The 21,297-nt window shown below is 42.0% G+C and overlaps 1 protein-coding gene across 5 annotated transcripts in view; it reads right to left on the bottom strand.

The window, feature by feature from the left end:
* The window catches only part of DCAF1 (DDB1 and CUL4 associated factor 1), a 77,856-nt gene extending 56,559 nt beyond the window's left edge, over nucleotides 1-21,297 (bottom strand). For 2 of the 5 annotated variants that reach the window (XM_072786073.1, XM_072786076.1), the window contains exons 1-3: nucleotides 15,962-16,120; nucleotides 6,063-6,180; nucleotides 934-1,010 (exon numbers count right to left, since the gene is read on the bottom strand). In XM_072786073.1, the coding sequence (XP_072642174.1) occupies nucleotides 934-1,010; nucleotides 6,063-6,172 (187 nt within the window). In that variant the 5' untranslated portion in view covers nucleotides 6,173-6,180; nucleotides 15,962-16,120. Of the gene's footprint in view, nucleotides 1-933; nucleotides 1,011-6,062; nucleotides 6,181-15,961; nucleotides 16,121-21,173 lie in introns of those variants that run through there. The other 3 variants (XM_072786074.1, XM_072786075.1, XM_072786077.1) reach the window with 3 other exon arrangements.

The following is a 21,297-nucleotide window of genomic DNA, read 5'->3' as shown; positions in this document are numbered from 1 at the left end:
CAAGTGCAACAAGTATTACATAAATAACTGGATACTCAATCTGAAATGCCTAACTTACTTATATTTGAGAACAAAAATCTAGGAAATAGAAATTAACCTATACCATTCAGGTAGGCATACAACGCCCTTTTTTTAATTAGTCTCACTCATTCTCATATCTCTCCACATACAATCTCTTTTTCCAACAAAAGACTGCTTCTGACTTTACACAGAGAAAGTTGATATGCAGCATGGGCTCATATGATTTAAGCTTTACCCACTAGTACTCTACCTTAGAGAAAACATAAAATGGTAAAGTCTCCAGTCTCATATAGCTCTATATCATACCTAATTCCATGCCAAAGCAGACTGGATTGTCATGGTTCTAATCAGCCCAAAATAAAACCAAATTAACATGAGATGCCATACTTTAGCTGCTGAGATACTAAAGCAGACATCAAGAAACCTATTTATTATTCAAGGTTCCAAGTATCAATTTTATAACCAAAAACAAGGCACTGAATGTATTTTCAACTACATTTCCTCATTAGTTAAGGCATAATTATCCCTTTTTCTGCTTCAAAGAATCCAAGTACATAACTGTTTCAAACTGTTGTTTGAAAGATGAAGGCACAGAGGATAACCTCTTTGGGGCTAAAAGTCAAGAACAGAGAACATTATTCTCTTTTTAAGTAACATTCCAATGGAGTCAGTAAGCTATAAAACATAATTTAGTTCCCTGAAGTTAGTTATCTTCTATTCGATAAATATTACAAATATTTCAATTTTCCAGGAATTTATTTTTCCTCACTACCTCCACCTTGAGCAATATTTTAACAATTAGATGATCTTACAACTTATCATGAAAGATGCTATTTCAATGTAAATTTTCCTATTAAGCTATTTTCTTTTTTAAGAAAATTAGAGCCAGGCTTAAGAGAACACAGGTCTCACCAGGATGTCGGTCATCAAATGGGTCTGGATCCCCCTTACGATATTCTTCAGTTTCTTTTTCAATCAATTCAGACATCCTAGCACAAAGGGAAGACAGGGTCAACTCTAAACAAGTATACAAAAAAATGTACCACCACCTACAATAGTCAATTCAACAATGAAGGTGTAAAATAAAAGCAAAAAGTTAGCAAAAAGTATTTTCTTGATGAACAGAGATCTAAGCAATCATCTCATAAAACAATTTCCACTCCCAAACTCCTTATCTCCACTTTCCTGTCTCAAAAAATAGCACTACCATCTCCTCAGAAGCCTAAGTCATCATTAAAACCTTCCTTTTCTCCTCATCCCCCACAACAATTCCTGTTAGCCCTACCTACCATCTCCTGATTTCAATCATTTCTTTCAATCTTGACCATTCCTATCCTTGCCCAGAACACCATCAACTGCCTGAACTACTTGCCACAGCCTTTTCCCCAACTTCTTGCTTTAGTGCTTGACACAATTCATTCTCCATCTCCCAACAACTTACCACAATAACTTCAATTATACCCAAGTACTACCATGGCTTATACTAATCTAGCCTCTATTGCATCTCTGACTTCTACTATCCACTCTCCCTTCATAAGCTTTAGTCACATGGCCTTCTTTGCTCTTCAAAGAGTCCAAGTTCATAACTGTTTCATGGCCAAAGTCCTATTACTTCAGTCTGTAACATTCCTCACCCCCCTAAGCTCCCACCCCTATCCCAAGCAACCAATTATCTGCTCACCACAGATTAGTTTTGCCTGTTCTAGAATGTCATACAAATGAAATGACATATACCCTTTTCGTAACTGGTCTCTTGAGTTCAGCATATTTTGAATGATCCATGTTATTTTTTGCATGTATCAATCATCTTTTTTTTTATTCATGCATTTTTTTTTTGAAACAAGAAAAATCACATTTTGAATACCCTAAGCAAGAATGACACTTTAACCTATCATGATAGTCAAATACAAGGCAAATACACTCTCCAACATATATTATGCTCTGTCCTAACTCAAACTCTCCTGTATGTATTATGTCCACAAAACCATACTTCCTAGTCTTAAAAGGTTAGCTTCCTGGAAAAACTTGTGCCCACTCTGGCATATTTTTCCCCATTAAGGCTCAAAAATATTTCTACTTTTCTACTCTCCCCTTCAAGCTGTGAAAATTCACTTTGCCACAAAGGGCTACCACACAAAATATGTTTAGAATTACACAATATAAGATCTATCAGTATCTTCCGTTGAAACTAACAATATAGCACAATGGAAGTTAAAAACATGGATTCTAAGGACAAACATTATATGTTCTCATTCATTTGGGGAATATAAATAATAGTGAAAGGGAAAATAAGGGAAGGGAGAAGAAATGTGGGAAATATCAGAAAGGGAGACAGAACGTAAAGACTGCTAACTCTGGGAAACGAACTAGGGGTGGTAGAAGGGGAGGAGGGCGGGGGGTGGGAGTGAATGGGTGACGGACACTGGGTATTATTCTGTATGTTAGTAAATTGAACACCAATAAAAAAATAAAAAAAATAAAAAAAAAAAACATGGATTCTGGGGCCAGCTGGCCAGGGTTCAAACCATACCTCTTCCACTGTGTGACTCTGGTCAAGTTATTTAACCTTTCTATGCTTCATCTGTAAAATAAAGGTCCCTATCTTATAGAGGTTCCTTGATGTTTACGGTAACGTATGTTCTCTGCTTAAAACAAAACCTGACATGTGAAAGCTAGTTAAGTGTTATTGTAATGAATACTGAGAATCAAAAACAAACAGAAAAGTAATTTAAGGTAGATTTGACTAGGACAGGGCAGGAAGGAGCCTTGTGGACACAGTACTCAAGTTCTTTAACTTGATATAGGTGATAGTTTTACAAGTAGAGAATCCATCAAGCAGAGTACTATACAGTATATATCTCAGTAATATAAAAAAACAAATCACAGAACTTGGGTAGTACTCACATAGCTTGGTCCAATGCTAGTCCCTTTTCACAGAATCAAGTCAAAGGCTTGATTATAATAAACAAAACAACAATACAAATAATAAATAAAAAGTCAAAGGTAAGGGCAGCCCGGGTGGCTCAGTGGTTTAGCACTGCCTTCGGCCCAAGGTGTGATCCTGGAAACCCGGGATCGGGTCCCACATCAGGCTCCCTGCATGGAGCCTACTTCTGCCTGTGTCTGTGCCTCTCTCTCTCTGTCTCTCTCATGAATAAATAAATAAAATCTTTAAAAAAAAAAAAAAGTCAAAGTTATAAGAAGCCACACATTTTTCTTAGGAAAACTGACCAAAAATCATGAAAGCTGTGGCCAATAAAATAGGCAAGCCTGAAATTCATTGTTTTTCTAATGAAAAACCTACAGCCAGCTAAGCTGGGGGATAAGGGGGAGACCACAGATATGTGAAAGAACTTCAGGAAATATTCAATGAACTAATACACCCACAATTTGGATAATGGGAATTGCCCCTTTCTAAAATAAACTATACTTTTAATTCATCCTACTATCTCTCACACTTGCTGATCCTTTAAAGATCTTGCTCCATGTAACTTTATTTTCCATTTCCACCTTATATTCACCTTCCACTCTGGTGAGGCCCATTTCCTCACTGTCACAAAAACATGTCCCAGTTCCTTCTACTCTCAATTAGGGAGTCACATTTTTCACTTTTCCTAGAAAAGTCTGATTCTCTGCTTTTCATCAAGCTATATTCTACCACCTTTCAAGTCCCTATTCCAAAAAAACTTTACCACATCCTATATTGGAAAGCCCAGTGGAGTTAGGAGTTAAAATCCAAAATTCCAAGCTTAGCTTTCCACTGTCTACCTATGTTGTCTTTTCCAAGCAGCTCCAAGAATGGTTGTAGTTTAACAATGTAGCTCTCAGTGATACTTCTAGTGACAATAGAGGAAATTAGGTTCAGAGAAGTATCTGACAATTCCCACACACAAAAGGTCCTCAAATACTTGTTGAGTGAATAAAAGAAACTGACTCATTCATTCTCATAACCCATGCAATATTCAGGAATCATACTTCCCAAATTTAGCACCTCATTATATACTTATTTGTACTATTCTGCATTGTTTCATATCTGTTAGTTACTTCCCAGATGGTTATTTCCTTGAAGACAGAGTCCCTCTATTTTCGGCTTTGCACTACTGAATATCATAGCACAGTGACAAAGTTGAGGGTCAAATATGATCATGGATATGAAATAATCTTAAAAATAAAACAATGAGTATCTTTACTATATGTTCTCAATAAATATTTTTCCAATTAAGTGACTCTACCATTGACATTATCATCCCCATTTATGTCTTTATCCTCTCACAGTTACATCAATCCACGTTTTAACTGCACAATAATCAGATTCTTTAATTCATGTGGCTGCATTTCAAATATCTTGTGATTAGTAGTTCTTAATCTCCAATGCCTCTACAAATTAAAATCCACTTTCCACCAGTCAGCAATAATCCTGTCCCTAAAAAAACTGTACTTTTTACATATTCCCCCATCAAGAGCAACAAAGCATTTAGCCCCTCTTAAACTTTCATAGGACCATAGTTCTCTTTATTCATATAGAATACATCACTGCACAAACAAAAGGCTTTTTCCTCTGCCATATCAAAGGCTAAATGTTAAAGATCTCCATGTTCCAGGAACCTCCTACTTAGAAAACCTATGGGCATTCCTCTCCAGCCTTTATTTTTCACTCTCCTGTTTCACACAATCATTCAGGAAAATAATGTCCCACAGAGTTACTATGTACCAGGCATGCACAAGTCACTGCCTGAGGAGACACCAATAAAAGTGCAGTACCTGTCTATAAAGCATTTATAATTAAAAAAAAAAAAAAAAAAACTTACAATTTAGTGAAGTTACACATGCAAAAAAAATAATTTTAGTACAATGTGGTAAGAGTTAAGAAGGGGAGAATTATAATTATACCACATTTTATATATACATTTGTATGTGTATACATACACACACACACACACACACACACACATAACTGGAGTATTAATAAAGAAAATAAAGGAGTGCCCAAACCCACACCTGTGGATGTCAAAGTCAGAGAAGGTTCTACAAATTCTACATGATTCTCAAATTGCTTTTTGAGTGAGAGTTTGCCAGGCAGATAGATGTACCAAAGAAAGGCATTTCAGGCAAGGAATAGCAAGTGTAAACACACACAGACATTAGAAAATATGGTACTATCCCTTACTGAAGGAAACTAACATTAGGAGGCAGAGAAAGGAGATAGAGGCCAAACCATAAATGGCTTCACTGGCCCCTCTAAAAAGTTTACATTTTATTCTGAAAGAAAAACAGAGCCAGAGAATTATGATCAAAGGTATGACAATTAGATTTGTATATAAGGAAGAAGACTCTTTAGCAAAGAGGAAGATGTATTAGAAGAGGGTAATCTAGAGATGGAGAGAAAATTCACACTGCCTAAGAGGCCAGTCAAAACATAACCAGTATCTAATGAAGGAAGTGGTATGGGGGACTGGGGAAGAAGAGAAAGTAGAAATCCTCACAGGGTGTAGAGACTGAACTGTGCTAGTACAGGAAGACACCGTACACCAAGGTGGGGAGTACAAAAGTACAAACTGTGAAGGAGAAAGGAGGCAGGATGAAGATGATAAGCCCTACTGTAGACATGGTACGTTTCAGGTGTCTGCAAACAGGCAGGTAAAGATGTGTACACCAAGCAGCTGAGAAAAGAGTCTGAAATTTTAAAAAATGTCTAAAGTAGAAATAGCGACTTGAAAGTTAACCTAAGAATAATGTTTTAAATCATGGGCAGGAATGAAACTATCTAGGTAGAATATATAGGGTAAAGAGAAAAAAGAACCACCAACAAAACCCTAAGGTTGAAACACAAGAAAAGAACCTACAAAGGAGAATAAGGACCAACAGCCTGAGAGGAAAAGTAAGAAATTTAAAGAGCTTCAAGAAGTACTGAGATAAAGACTAGTTCTGAGAGACAAAACGGTTTTAGAATTCATAGTCAAGATGAAAATGTTCCCATACTATTCTCTAATTTTTCCCTTTTTTAAAATGAATTTCTAAAAAATAATAATAATTGTTCATACCTGGTAAGGATAGGTACCATGTCCTGCCCACTGCCATGTTCCTTTTCCCACTGCTCCAGCAGGGTAGTGAGCTCAGCTTTAGAGTCCACATGCACCGCTACTGTAGTCATGGCTTGGCCTAAGGAATCAAAAATATACATAAGTAACACATGAACACAGGCAAATAAACCTGACATACTTCCTAAAAGTGAGGAGGGGGCAGCCCCGGTGGCGCAGCGGTTTAGCACCGCCTGCAGCCCCAGGCGTGATCCTGGAGACCCTGGATTGAGTCCCACGTCAGGCTCTCTGCATGGAGCCTGCTTCTCTCTCTGCCTGTGTCTCTGCCTCTCTCTTTCTCCGCATCTCTATGAATAAATAAATAAAAAATTTTTTTAATTTTTATTTATTTATGATAGTTACAGAGAGAGAGAGAGGCAGAGACACAGGCAGAGGGAGAAGCAGGCTCCATGCACCGGGAGCCCGATGTGGGACTCGATCCCGGGTCTCCAGGACCGCGCCCTGGGCCAAAGGCAGGTGCCAAACCGCTGCGCCACCCAGGGATCCCAATAAATAAAATCTTAAAAAAAAAAAAAAAGTTTAAAAAAAAAGTGAGGACGGAGAAAAGAGGTGAGCAAGTAACAATGCTTAACTTCTAGACTCTTCAGATAATTTTATTTGTGACACAATGGAAAACTCAGCACTGGGAACCAGGATACTCTTCAAGTCCTTTCACCCCCTCCCAACCTCAATTTGCTCAACTGTCAAATGAGACAAGGAACTGAATCAAAATCATGATTCTTACCCTTTTTAGGATTAGAAACCCCTCTAAGAACAGACAGAAAGCTAGGGTCCTCATTTTCTCTCCTCAAAAATGCATACACCTGGGGCACTTCTGTGGCTCAGGTGGTTAAGTGTCTGACTCTTGGTTTTGGCTCAGGTCATAATCTCCCAGTCATGGGAGCAAATCCCAAATAGGGCTCAATGCAGAGTCAGCTTTGAATTCTCTCCCCCTCTCCTTTCCCCTCTGTTCCTCCCCCAACTTCCTCTCTAAAAATAAATAAATATTTTTTTAAAAAATAAATATTTTTTTAAAAAATGCATACACCTACATATCAGACACACAAAACTCTAATCTAGACCTCTAAGGTCCAAAACTTTGAAGCTAAGTTTTTTTAATAGAAAATGTAGCAAAAACCACTGCTCCAAAATATTTTGCTCTTCTAAGTCTTCCAGGTGAAGTTTATGAAAGATAAACAACATGTCCCTGTTAATTTTTTTTTTAAGAATTTATTTGAGAGAGAGAGAACATTTACTTGAGAGAGACCACAAGCAGGGGGAGTGGCAGAAGAAGAGGGAAAGGGAGAAGCAGACCCCCCTACCATGCAGGGGCTCAATCTTGACTGAGCCTCTCAGGTACCCCTATCCCTGTCAATACTTTTTTTTTTTTTTAAAGATTTTATTTTATTCATAAGAGACATGGAGAGAAGGCAGAGACATTGGCAGAGGGAGAAGCAGGCTCCATGCAGGGAGTCCCAATGTGGGGCTCGATCCCGGAACCCCAGGACCACACCCTGAGCCAAAGGCAGATGATCAACTGCTGAGCCACCCAGGCGTCTCCCCCTGTCCATTCTTAACAGAAGGCCAAAAACTAAAGCGGATATCATTATCAGCATGAAAACTGGGAAGGTGTATAACAATTATAAGCCCATTTGTCCATCAGGCTTCCTAACTTCTCTCACAGCTGATTTCCTGAAAGGAGCATGAGAGGCTAGAGAGAGAGAAGCTGCTGGATTGAGTGGTCAGCCCAGGGATATAGAAGGACAGGGAGCTGAAACAAGCTTTGAAGGAGTTGCATGAGAAATTCACATGAGTAAGAGAGGGTTATTTATAAAGGGCTCCAAAAGGGATAAGACCCAACTGTTTATATGGTTTACAGATCGACTTATTTGCCAAAGTGGCCTTAGGATCAAAATGGCAGACCTTCCATGCAAAATTTGTATTTTCACAGAAAAAGCAACAATTCTACGAAAACAGTCTAATATTAGCACAAGATTACTGGCTGATCTAGGATTATAATGGACTCTTCTAAAGATACCCACCATAAGGCCAAAGGAAATACATGGGAAAGATACCACCAACTCTAAAATGTAAACATCGTGTTTTAATAAAGTAGAGGCAATTCTAATAACGAACAGTGATTCATGTCACCAAAGAAGAATAAATATTTCAAAAAAAATTTTTTAATTTAAAACATTATTTTCTACAGAGAAGAATCCACATTTTCAGTCTTTCTAGCCAGAGTCACAAAAAGGAAATGCTGCAGTGTGACTAATAGGACCTCTGACTTTAATTTGAGAAAACCCAAGCTTTAACTTGAGAAAACCCAAGCCAACCACAATTGACTAACTATGCATTTTTTTAAATAACTTTATTTGGAATAATTTTAGATTTACCAAAAAAGTTGCAAAGGTAGTAGAGAGAATTCACATATATCCCTCACCCAGTTTCTTTTAATGCTGCCATTTCATTTTATAGTTATATAATGTCAAAATTAAGAAACCCAACATTGGTAGATTACTATTACCTAAACTTAACTTGAGGGATGCCTGGGTGCTTCAGCGGTTCAGCGCCTGCCTTCAGCCCAGGGCGTGATCCTGGAGACGGGGGATTGAGTCCCACATCAGGCTCCCTGCATGGAGCCTGCTTTTCTCCCTCTGCCTATGTCTCTGCCCGCCCCCCTCATGAATAAATAAATTTAAAAATCTTAAAGAAAAATAAATGATTTAAAAACAAAAAAATCTGAATCAACTTGATTCAGATTTCACCAGTTTTTCCATTCACATCCTTTTTCCGTTCCAAGATCTTATCCAGGATACTACATTGGATTGAGGTGTCATGTCTCCTTTATGTACTCTGGTCTATGACACTTTCTGAGTTGTTCCTTGTTTTCCACGACCTTGACAATCTTGAGGAAGGATTTTAAGGGGGGATTTTATGATAAAGATCTAGAAATTGTGCAAAGCACTTAACAGCAAAATTAAGCTTTTAAGGCACGTCCTAAAAGTATGAGAGCGAAATGGCTTTACAGGTGAATTCTAATAAAACATTTTAAAAAAATCAACATCATCCTCAAACTCTTCCACAAAAGAGGAAAGACACTTCCTAATCTATTCCATGAAGCCAGTATTACCCTCATGCTGAAGCCAAATAAAGCCATCACAAGAAAACTACAAATACCTTTTATCAATAGAAACGCAAAAATCCTCAACAAAATACTAGCGAGATGAATACAGCAGCACATTAATAGAAACATATATCATGACCAAGTGGGATTTATCCTAGAAATGCAAAGGTGGGTGTGACACACAGAAATCAATTAATGTAATATATTAATAGGATGAATAAAAAAAAAACACATGCTCATCTGATTGATATAGAAAAAGCATCTGAGGGACGCCTGGGTGGCTCAGATGGCTGAGTGTCTGCTATCAGCTCAGGGTATGATCTTGGTGTCCCAGGATCAAGTCCTGCATCGGGCTCCCTGTGGGGAGCCTGCTTCCCCCTCTGCCTATCTCTGCCTCTCTCTCTCCTCTCTAAGTCTCCCATGAATAAATAAATAAAATCTTTTAAAAAAGAAAAAGCATCTGATAAAATCCATTACCCTTTTGCGAAAGAAAAAAAAAACCTCAAACTGGGAACAGAAGAGAACTTCCTCAATATGGTAAAGGGTATTTTAAAAAACCCACAGCTACCATTATACTCAATGATGAGACTGAAAGCTTTCTCCCTAAAATTACAAAAAAAGACAAGGATGCCTGCTTTCACACTTATATTAAATATTGTACTGGAGTTCTAGCCAGAGTAAGCTAGAAAAAGTAAAGGTATCCAAGTTGGAAAAGAAGAACTAAATAAATCTTTAAAACAAGAAAACAAACAAGGGACGCCTGGGTGGCTCAGCAGTTGAGCGTCTGCCTTCAGCCCAGGGCGTGATCCTTAAGTCCCGGGACTGAACCCCACATTGGGCTCCCTGCATGGAGCCTACTTCTCTCTCTCTGCCTATGTCTCTGCCTCACTCTCTCTGGGTCTCTCATGAATAAATAAATAAATCTTAAAAAAAAAAAAAAGAAAAAAAACAATTTCATTGGAGCCCCTGGCTGGCTGGCTCAATCAGAAGAGCATGCAACTCTTGATCTCAGGCCTGTGAGTTCAAGCCCCACATTGAATGTAGAGATCACGGGGGGGGGGGGGGGGGGGGGGGGGGGGGGCGGGGTTAAGCTTACAAAAAAGAAGACAATATCATTTAAAATAGCATCAAAAATAATAAAATATTAAGAATAAGTTTACCCCAAAAAGCACAAGATTTATACATTGAAAATTACAAGACACTGCTGGAATAAATTAGAGAAAAACTAAATAAATAAATGGAAAGACATCCTATGTTCATGGATAAGAAGACTTAATATTGTTAAGATGACAATACTCTCTAAAGTGGTCAACAGTCAATGCAATCCCTGTCAAAATTTTACTGACCTTTTTTTGCAAAAATGGAAATACTGAAAACCAAAACTATCTTAAAAAGAACAAAGTTGGAGAATTCATACCTCTGATTTCAAAGCTTAGATACTGCTATAGTGATCGAAACAGTATGGTAATGGCATTAGGATAGACACAAACACCAATGCAATAGAACTGAGAGCCCAGCAATACAATCTCACATTTATGGCTAACTATTTTTCAACAAGTGTGCCAGACCATTCAACAGGGAAAAGAATTTATTGAAAGACCAGTAGACCATTAGTAGAAAGTCAAATGGTATTTCAACAAACTGTGCTGTGAAGGGACGCCTGGGCAGCTCAGTGGTTGAGCATCTGCCTTCGGCTCAGAGCCTGATCCCAGGGTCCTGAGATCAAATCCCACATCAGGCTCCCCACAGGGAGCCTCCTTCTCTTACTGCCTAGGCCTCTGCCTCTCTGTGTCTCTCATAAATAAATTAGAATCTTAAAGAAAAAAAAAAAACACACAAATTGTGCTGTGAAAACTGGATATCCACATGCAAAAGAATAAAGTTGAATCCCTGACTCATATCATATAAAACAAAGACCTAAATGTAGAAGCTTGAACTATACTAGTCTGAAAGGTAAACATAGGGATAAATCTTCATGACCTTGAAATTAGCAAGGGATTTTTACTTGTGACACCAAAAGCATAAGCAACAAAAGAGCAAACAGAAAAATTGGTTCCAACCTTTAAAACTTTTGTGCATCAAATGATATAATCAAGAAAATGAGAAGACAAACCATGAAATAGAAAATATTTATAGGGATCCCTGGGTGGCGCAGCGGTTTAGCGCCTGCCTTTGGCCCAGGGCGTGATCCTGGAGACCCAGGATCGAATCCCACGTCAGGCTCCCGGTGCACGGAGCCTGCTTCTTCCTCTGCCTGTGTCTCTGCCTGTCTCTCTCACTGTGTGCCTATCATAAATAAATAAAAAAATAAAAATAAAAATAAAAAATTTTAAAAAAAAAAGAAAGAAAATATTTACAAATCATGTATCTGATAAGGATCTAGTATCCAGGATATATAAACAACTCCTATGGATGGTTAACGATCAATTTATGGTATGTGAATTTTACCACAATTTCTTTTAAAAGCGGAAAAAACGGGGTGCCTGGGTAGCTCAGTCAGCTAAGGGTCCAACTCTTGATCTCAGCTCAGGCCTTGATCTCAGGGTTGTATGAGTTCAAGCCCCATGGAGCCCACTTTAAAAAACTAAAAATAACTAAAAAATAAAGTGGAAAAAAAAAAGATCAGGAGGGAATGTCTCTTTGATAAGTGATCAACACAGTAGAGCATATAAAGCCAAAGTTTAAGGAAAATATTACATTTAATAAAGGTCAACTCAAGGGCATTAAAATACTAAAATTTTTTTAAAGATATTATTTATTTATTCATGAGACACACAGAGACAGGCAGAGACACAGGCAGAGGGAGAAGCAGGCTCCCCCCTGGGAAGCTTGATCCAGGACTTGATCCCAGGACCCCAGGATCACGACCTGAGCCAAAGGCAGACACTCAACCACTGAGCCTACCCAGGTGCCCCAAAATACTAAAATTTTAGAGTTTAATTTAGAAACATCTTCTCTTTTTTTTTTAAGATTTATTTATTTACTTACGATAGACATAGAGAGAGAGAGAGGCAGAGAGACACAGGAGGGAAAAGCAGGCTCCACGCAGGGAGCCCGACACGGGACTCGATCCCGGGATTCCAGGATTGCGCCCTGGGCCAAAGGCAGGCGCTAAATCGCTGAGCCACCAGGATCCCCAGAAACATCTTCTTTTGGCATCATTTTCAAAACTTGCAATTAATTATGATGAAGAATAATTATAACTTTGGGAATGATCACTTGCCCAAGAAAAATATAAACTCAGACTAAAATAATAACAATGATAACTCATTTAGTTATCAATGAAAGACAATTAATATAAAACGTTAAAGGTGCAGTCATCCTGTTATGCATCCAACAGTGATGGTGTGTTACTCAATTCACCATGTTTTAAAGTGAGCTAAGTGGTATACAGAATTTATGGCCTATCCGTAATAACACAATAGTTACCAATTATTGAATTTTTTTAAGATTTTATTTATTTATTCATGAGAGACACAGAGAAAAAGAGAGAGAGGCAGAAGCACAGGCAGAGGGAGAAGCAGGCTCCATGCAGGGAGCCCGATGTAGGACTCGATCCCGGGACTCCGGGATCTGGCCCTGGGCCGAAGGCAGGTGCTAAACAGCTGAGCCACCCTGAGATTCCCCCAATTACTAAATATTAATATTGGACAGACATTTGGGTGATTTCCTATGTTATTGTGAATTTTCACAGCCACCGTCCCTATTTTTTTTTTTTTTTTTTTTTTTTACATATGATAAAACGGGCTCAGAGAAGTCCCAAAGACCAATCAACTGGTAACTTCGTAGAAAAGGGTTTCAAGCATTCACATGCCAACTCTGCAGATAAACCTGTGAGATCTTGGTCAAGTTATTTAACTTCTCCAATCTCAATTTCCTTATCTGTAAAATGGAAATGGTTTTTGTGAGAATTAAATGGTAATACTGTCCATGTAATGAAATAATATAAAGCCCTACAAAAAATATGCGGAACATCCTTATCCTAAATGTTGCCTGCCAATATTTAGGGGTGATGTATCTGCAACTAACTTCCAAATGATTCCACAAAATAAGAAAAATACACATCTATAGAGAAAATATAACAAAATATTAATAATTATTGAATCTGAATGGATAAACAAGTGTTCATTTCACTATTCGTTCAACTATTTGAAAATTTCCATAATTAAGAAGTTGAAAAAATTAAAAAGCATTTCCTTTCCTAATGTGAACCAAATCTCAAATACACATCAAATGAGGGGATCCCTGGGTGGCTCAGCCATTTAGCACCGCCTTCAGCCCAGGGCCTGATCCTGGAGTCCCAGGATTGAGTCCCATGTTGAGCTCCCTGCATGGAGCCTGCTTCTCCCTCTGCCTGTGTCTCTGTCTGTCTCTGTGTCTCTCATGAATAAACAAATCTTTAAAATATATATATATATATGCCAAATGAAAAAAGCAAAATGTGGGCAGCCTGGGTGGCTCAACGGTTTAGCACTGCCTTCAACCCAGGGCGTGATCCTGGAGACCCGGGATCTAGTCCCACGTCAGGCTCCCTGCATGGAGCCTGCTTCTCCCTCTGCCTGTGTCTCTGCCTCTGTGTGTGTGTGTGTGTGTGTCATGAATAAATAAAATATTAAAAAAAAAGAAAGTTGTTAAGAAAACAGATCTTAAGAGTTCTCATCACAAGAAAAAAAATTATAAAAAAAAAGAAAAAAGCAAAATGTGTGTGTGCGTGTGTATGCACCTGCTCCTTGAATATCTCTGGAAGAACACACAAGAAACAGATAATACCTATTACTTTTGTGCAAGTAACAGACTTTCTGAGGGATAATGGTAGGATAAGGATTTTTCAGAGTATGCTAGTTCTATCATTTTTCTGCTACTTTGTAAACTTTTAGAATTTTTTAAATCATAAAATCTGTCCTCCCCAAATACATGATTCATAATGGCCTATTCAGTAGAAACTATACGAAAGACTAAAATCAAGTACATGTAAAGGACAGATCTCACAAGGTTAAAATCATGAAACAAATCTAAAAGCATTCTACTTTATTAAAAAAAAAAAAAAAAAGGAGGAGAGAGGTGAGAAATCCAAGTTTAGAGCTTCAAGTAAAATTTACCCAATAATTGGTTTGACAGATAAGATCACATATAACAATATTCTACTAGCCTCCATGTCAACTACAAAATTATAATAAGGAAACTGATATAGACCCAACTTCATTAACTTCAAACTATGTTTGTGGTTCATTCTCAGATTCCTCCCCTATCAAAAAACTTTACAAGAACAGTAAAACACTGTGCTCAATCAGAGATTTTGTTCATAAAATGACTTCCTTTATATTATCCACTTTCTGTATCCATTACCTCCTTGCCATCCAAAATATCACAACTCAAAAATAATACTGCTTTATACAAAAATCTCGCCAGCATCAAGCAAAAAAATACCAAATCAATTCCTAAAGAGTGGGATCCCTGGGTGGCGCAGCGGTTTGGCGCCTGCCTTTGGCCCAGGGCGCGATCCTGGAGACCCGGGATCGAATCCCACGTCGGGCTCCTGGTGCATGGAGCCTGCTTCTCCCTCTGCCTGTGTCTCTGCCTCTCTCTCTCTCTCTCTCTGTGAGACTATCATAAATAAATAAAAATTAAAAAAAAAAAAAATAAAATGAGATACTTTAAAAAAAAAAAAAAAAAAAACAATTCCTAAAGAGTCTACAATATACAAGCTTATGTAAACTTTAAACTCCAATACACTGGAAAAAGAAAATTACAGGACGACATTGCCAATGAACCTCTCACTCTATACATTAACAAAGCATATAGAACAGGAATATGATGCTAATTAAACGTGTACACTAATTAAAAGGCTTCCCTGAAAAAGCAGAGTTAAAAAAAAAAAAAAAAAACAGGACAATGGGATGGTATGGAAAGACATTTCCATACGTTTGGGGTTTAAAAAGAACCATTACACACTCCAAAATTATTCAACAGATGCGAAACCCAAGCGCTAACCCTACAGTAAGAGGAAGTGAGAAACCGTCTAGGAAGAGAAGAGTTAAGGAAATGCCTATCACCCCAGCTGAAAACGACCATAACCCCCGGAAATAGGCTCCCGGGAAGCTAGGCAGGCACTCCGAGGTTTGTTTCCACGCGGCAAGACCCACACACCTCTCTCTCCACCCCTCCCCTCCACCATGGGGGTGGGAGGAGTGCCCGGAAAGCTCCGCCCTCCTCGCCCGGTCAGAAAGCCGGACGGGTGCAAAGGGAGGTGGCACGAGGCCGAGGGAGGGGAGAGCCCGCCCAGGTGACTGGAGCTGGAGGCGGAGACACAGCTTGGGAAGGGGGCCGCCGTACGGCAGGGAAGATGGAGCCCCCCAGCCCGTACGGAACGGAAAATGGGAAGACTTGGAAGGAAAAAGGTTGACGAGGGGAACGAGAGGCACCCTTCCTCCAGGCAGGGGCAAGCGCACCCCCACCCCCCAATCCGGGCGGAAGAGTTACTCTCGGGAAGCTTCTTTTGCGGACTGGGAGAAAAACGTGGAGGCCCCGCCCCCGAGCCAAGAATCTGGAGGAGGCAAAGTCCTGTCAGGCCCCGGACCCAGCCTCCCTGGCGGCCCGGCCCGCCCCCTCCCCGCCGGCGGCCCAGGCAGGTGCCGCCCCTCCCCCAGTCCGGCGCCCACTCTCCCTCCTGCCCGGCCACGCGCCCTGTCTTCTCTCCGCCTTCCCAGAGAGCCGTCTCCCTCCTTTCCCCACTCACCTTCCCGGGCGGCTCCGCCGCTCCCCCCTGACCCCGCCAGCGGCCACAGTTCACACACACCGCCTCAGGTCCCGCACTCACTCTCCCTCACTCACACACAGCGCGACCACAGATCCAGAGCGGCCCACATATTATGCGTCACTCGCGTGCTACGTGCCCCGCGCGCGGTAGCGCGCGCGCGCCCCGACTTGGCGCGAGGCTCGCTGGCAGGGGGCGGGAGGAGAAATCGAAGAGCCCCGGGGTCGTCTGGGAAATGAAGTTCCGCTTATAGGAACGGGGCCCGCTAGTTTTGATTGGTGCTTGAGTACTTACTCCCCGCGCAGTGACTTCTGGACTTTGTAGTTTTTCCGCATAGACCCGAACTGCTGTGTACTCATTGGCGGCTTCGGAAGGCGGAAGCGAATAGAGAGGGGACCCGATCCACCCAAGCCAGGGCTACAACCACTTGACACATTCTCAGTACCTTATTCTCCCCTTTGTGGCAGGGGTGAACCTCTGTTCTATTCTCTCATTGGCCCCATTATACCTAGAGTATACCAGCATCTAGGAAAATATTACACACAGGAGGATCAGAAATCATAGCACTCATTAAACAGAAGACACTGGTTTTTCTTTGTCTTTCTGTTCAAGACCTAACCTGTAGGATCAATAAATACTTATCCTAAGTCTCACGGGAGGAAGAGAAAAGGAAAAAATTAAAAGACCATAGAGTAAGGCAGGGCTGACCTCAGAGGTTATCTAATTTGATTCCTTTATTTTGCGTCTGAGAAAAGGCCCAGAGAGTGAATGAGTTGCCCAACACGTTCCACAACCAATTAGCAGTGGAACCAGAACAACTCCTGACTCTAACTCAGGTATCCCTTTTTAGGGACATGAAAAATAAATATGATGCCACAGCTGAGCAGAATCTCTCCCTGACAAGATCCTACCCAGTCTTTCTTTCTCTAGAAGTACTGAACAAGTTTCTATGCATTTCTATGGAGTCCTCACAGACACCACTTTCAAAGGGGTGGGAACACAGGATGCAGCAATCCTGCTGCTATGCTTAGGTTCCACACTTTTAAGAAGCTAGCCAGAGCCTGGATGTGGTTCTCTTGATTCCATTCCTCTCTTTCCAGAAAAGAGACTTCCCTTCTCATTTTAAGTGTGTAACTTGGAGCAACTGCTCAGGCACGAAATTCTAGAGTGTGGGGCAGCAGTGCCACAAACCTGTCACCTCTCTGCAAACCTTTCACCTGCCATGACACACAGCTCTCTCCTATGTGTTTCTGGAACTTTACCTGTATTAATAATGGCCACTACCATTTCCTTTGACTTCACCTCAGGCTCAGCTCTGAGCCAAGTGTTTAAACCAAACGTTTTCATATAACCTTCACTACCATCCCGCAGGGTAGATACAGTTAGCCACCTACACACATGAGAAATCTGAACCTAGAGAGGTGGCTCAAGAAATGGGGCCCAGGTTTGTGGGTCCAGAGGCTGCACTCACAACTTTCCTACACCTATCCTCCAGCACTCCTTTGGCTGACTTTCCTGCCATGCCTCCCTGAGCCACATACCCAAAATGCACGAGGTTGAAACATGTAAGCTTTAGATACCCTCCCTCTCTGTCCATGGTCTAGCTAACTTCATGGTGACTTCCATTTGGCTGGGGTTCTCAAAGAGCCCTTACAGGAACCCACAGTCCAAGCTCACCTGCTCCTGGTGCAACCTTAGTCTACCACCAGATGGCACTGCTCTCCTTCAGAAACCCAGACTGCCCCCCCCCACCCCACCCCCCCTCCCCCTGGTCAATGATGGGATTGAAGAGCATCACAGATGGCTTTGGAGAAGCCAGGACCCAAGAGACTGGGGAAGCAGAGCAGGAGCTTTACAGGGCCTGTAGAGCTGTTCCCTCCAGAATCTTTGCTCCATAATGCCTGCAGCTTCCCTACCCCTACCAACACACATACACACAGCCACACAACTGATGGCACATCCAGATTCCCATTCTGAGAAGCAGAAGGGACAACACCCTGGTTTTCCGGGCTACATACACTTCCCAGGCATACTGACATATTTCACAGGACAGGAACATGTACCTGATACAGAAGAATGCACACCTATGCATTGGCACACATATGCAAAGACATCACTTTCACATCTAAGAACATGCAAGCACAAACCCACACACCTGGCTTGGTCTGGCACATTACTCCTGAATCACTGGAAAGAGATTCTTGGGCCTCTTTGAAAGAACATCTCTGGACTGTCTCCCCCTGCTCTGCCTGTGCCCAAACCCTCCCTGTGGTGTGCCTCAGAAAGCAGCAGCCACCATCCAAAAGGGCAATAAGTCATGCTAATAGGGCTGCATGGTGGCAGAGAAAGAGCAAGAGCAGCCCATCCCTGGCCCCAACACCAAGGGCTACAGACTCAGATATGCTTTACCTGCCCTCACCCTTACTAAGTATGCCCGTGCACTGGAGTAGGAAAATCAATAGCACCAAGTCTTCTCGGCCTCAGGATGCTCCACCCCTCTCTATCACTCCTTCTCTCCAGTCACCTACTTCCAGGCTCACAGGGTCCAGGTATTTTCACCCGCCCATCCCCACCCTGGTGCCACACAGTTCCCGTGCCACCTTCTTCAACTCCTTGGGGCCAGAAAACAAAGCCAGCTATCTCACATCCACCCTTGCTCCACTGTTGGCTGAACAAGACTGCTGCAGCAAGTGTCCAAGGGTCACAGGAGCCACCATAGAGAAGCTTAGGGCTGCCAGGCTCTGGGGACCCCAGTCTGGACAAAGAGGGAATTCCAGTCATTCGCTTGGTGGGTGCCCTCTCCCTGCCTGAGAACCATGGCAGCCCTCTAGAGAAATGTAACACTATCCCCACTGCCCATGCAGTGTGCAAAACAACCACTCCTGTATAATAGCATTCGTACCCACCACTCTTATTCTGCAGAGGAAGAAATTGAAGCTCCACAAAGACAAGTTTAAGCCCACCTTGTCCAGTGGCCACTGCACCTGCATCTCCAGAACCCAGTCCTGCCTCCTATTCCCCTCCTCTATAGAGAGGCCTGAGGCTCAAGTGAAAAATGAAGCAATGACCTTCCCCCCAACCCCCAGACCCACCCCAGCTCCCACCTACTAGGGGCCCAGCAAGACTGAGGAACCCCCAGAATGCAATCTTTAGGACACATTTATATTTTTAAAAATATGGTTTATCTGACATTAAAAGTGAACTGGTCATCTTATATTTTATCTGGCAACCCCAGAACCACTGCTCAGCCACAGACCCCAAGGACTCCCCACCAGTGGCCCCCAGAGCCCCTCTTAAATCATCTGCAAAATATTTAGAAGTGAATCAGAACAGCTGGCTCCCAATGGGTCTCATTAAAGATTAGACAGGCCAAGCAGGCAAGCTGACAATGTGGGTGATGGAAGGCTCAAGGTCTTCCCTTTCACCTTTCTCTCTTTAACTCTATCACTTATGGTCAAGAATGAGAAAATAGCTTTTCCTCTTTCCTGGGAAGAGTTTGCAGAAAATGTGTCAGCAGTTGAGTCCAGCTTTGGAAGAAAACAGACCTCCATCCTAATACTGGTGCTCCCATTTACCAGCTGTGGGACCCTGCCCTAATCACTTCACCTCTTGAGTGTCAGTTTCCTTGGCTGGAAAGTGGGAATAAGATCTCCTTTCTAGCATTGAGAATTAAATGTGATAATGCATGTAAAATGCTTAGTTTGAGGCCTGGCACACAGCAACTGCCAGGGAAGTGATGACTATTCCTACTCTGATTATTTTGATTATTCTTGATCTAATGCTGCCATCACTGTTGCAATTCTTCCTCTGGTTTCTCTTTGCCCCCCACTCCTCAGGACTGCCTGCTGGAAGAACTCAGACTTTCCTCATTTAAATGAGAAATGAGCACCTCACCAGAAAAATCATCAGGCATATTTTAAGAAGTGCTAGGAAGTAGTGAAGTAACCACCCCCAGGGATCACTATCCACTCTCTGTCCCAGCCCAGAACTGAAAACATCATAGGTCAGAGGGTGGTTTAAGAAGATCTACTCCTAGCCATCCTCATGTCTTCAAGGGCTACCACTGATCAAGGGTGAAGGCAGTCAGGATCCCTGGATTGCTCAGCGGTTGACCGTCTGCCTTCAGCTCGGGTCCTGATCCCGGGGTCTGGGATTGACTCCCACATCGGGCTCCTTGCTGGGAACCTTTTTCTCCCTCTGCCTATCTCTCTCTCTCTCTCTCTCTCTCTCTCTCTCTCTCTTGCTATGTCTCTCATGAATAAATAAATGAAATCTTAAAAAAAAAAAAAAAAGGTGAAGGCAGTCAAGGCCAAGGAGCCCCTTGGATGTAAAAGCCAGACATGTCATTCTCCCCAAACCAGCCTATCCACCCTGGCTCCCTGCCAGGATGAAACCTGCATCTGGAACCCTTTCCCAGAGCACGCTCGCTTCTTTCTCTAGGTCCTCTGACAGGACAGTGATGTCACAATCAAAGTAGAGGGTGGAGGGGTTAGCCAGAAATATACCCTGGGCTCCCCTCTCAATGAACCCACGCAGCACAAACAAGCGCTAGTGCATGAAGAGGGCCAACCTTTGCCTTCCAGGTACCCCCCCGCCAGGACCTTCAGATGCCCCTACCTGGCTGCCAGTTGATTCCTGGGGCCTGCCCTGGGGCTATGCTCCAGAGGTGGGGGAACAGGTGCAAGGAAGGTAAAGAGAAAGTACCCCCAACCTCTTTTGCCTCAGGTTCCTGGAATCATAAATTCTTTCAGGAGAAACAACAGTGGAGTCAGCCCTGGAGAGAAAAGACCTTCAATTTTTGACAATACCTGTTTGTGGTCATGAGACCTTTCTATGGAATTCAGGGATCTCAGTCCTGAGCCATTTGGATGCATACTGGAGACTGCTAGGGCCAACCCTGATGAAGACTTGAGCCACATAAAGCTTCTATCAGTCCTTTCACTTTGGAAAGCCTGGAGAAGAATGGCTTTGTCTAATGAGAGGAAGCTGGTCTGACTTCAGATTCAAAAACCAGAGAGAGGCTCACCACTATCACTTGAAGTAAGCATCACCTCCTGCTCCTGCCTAAACCTGGTTGCAATGGGCCTGGACCTCTGAAAAATATTGCCAGTGTAGCCAGGAATATCCAGTCAGGACTGGAACCCAAAGTCATCAAGGAAAGGTGTCTCTACGTGTAGATGTCCTGGGCTCTTACCATGAGGCAGTTCCTCTTCATTCCCTCAGAGGTGGGGATGTCTCTCCACGAAAAGTCACATGATGTTTCTGGGGGGAGCCCCTCTGCCCAGCTTCTGCTTCATCCGGTCCAAACTTGTCACAAG

This window comes from Canis lupus, chromosome 19, assembly GCF_048164855.1.
Source record: "Canis lupus baileyi chromosome 19, mCanLup2.hap1, whole genome shotgun sequence".
Classification (NCBI taxonomy): domain Eukaryota; kingdom Metazoa; phylum Chordata; class Mammalia; order Carnivora; family Canidae; genus Canis; species Canis lupus.
The sequence above is the reverse complement of the archived record's forward strand: the minus strand, read 5'-3'. Positions and strand labels throughout refer to the sequence as shown.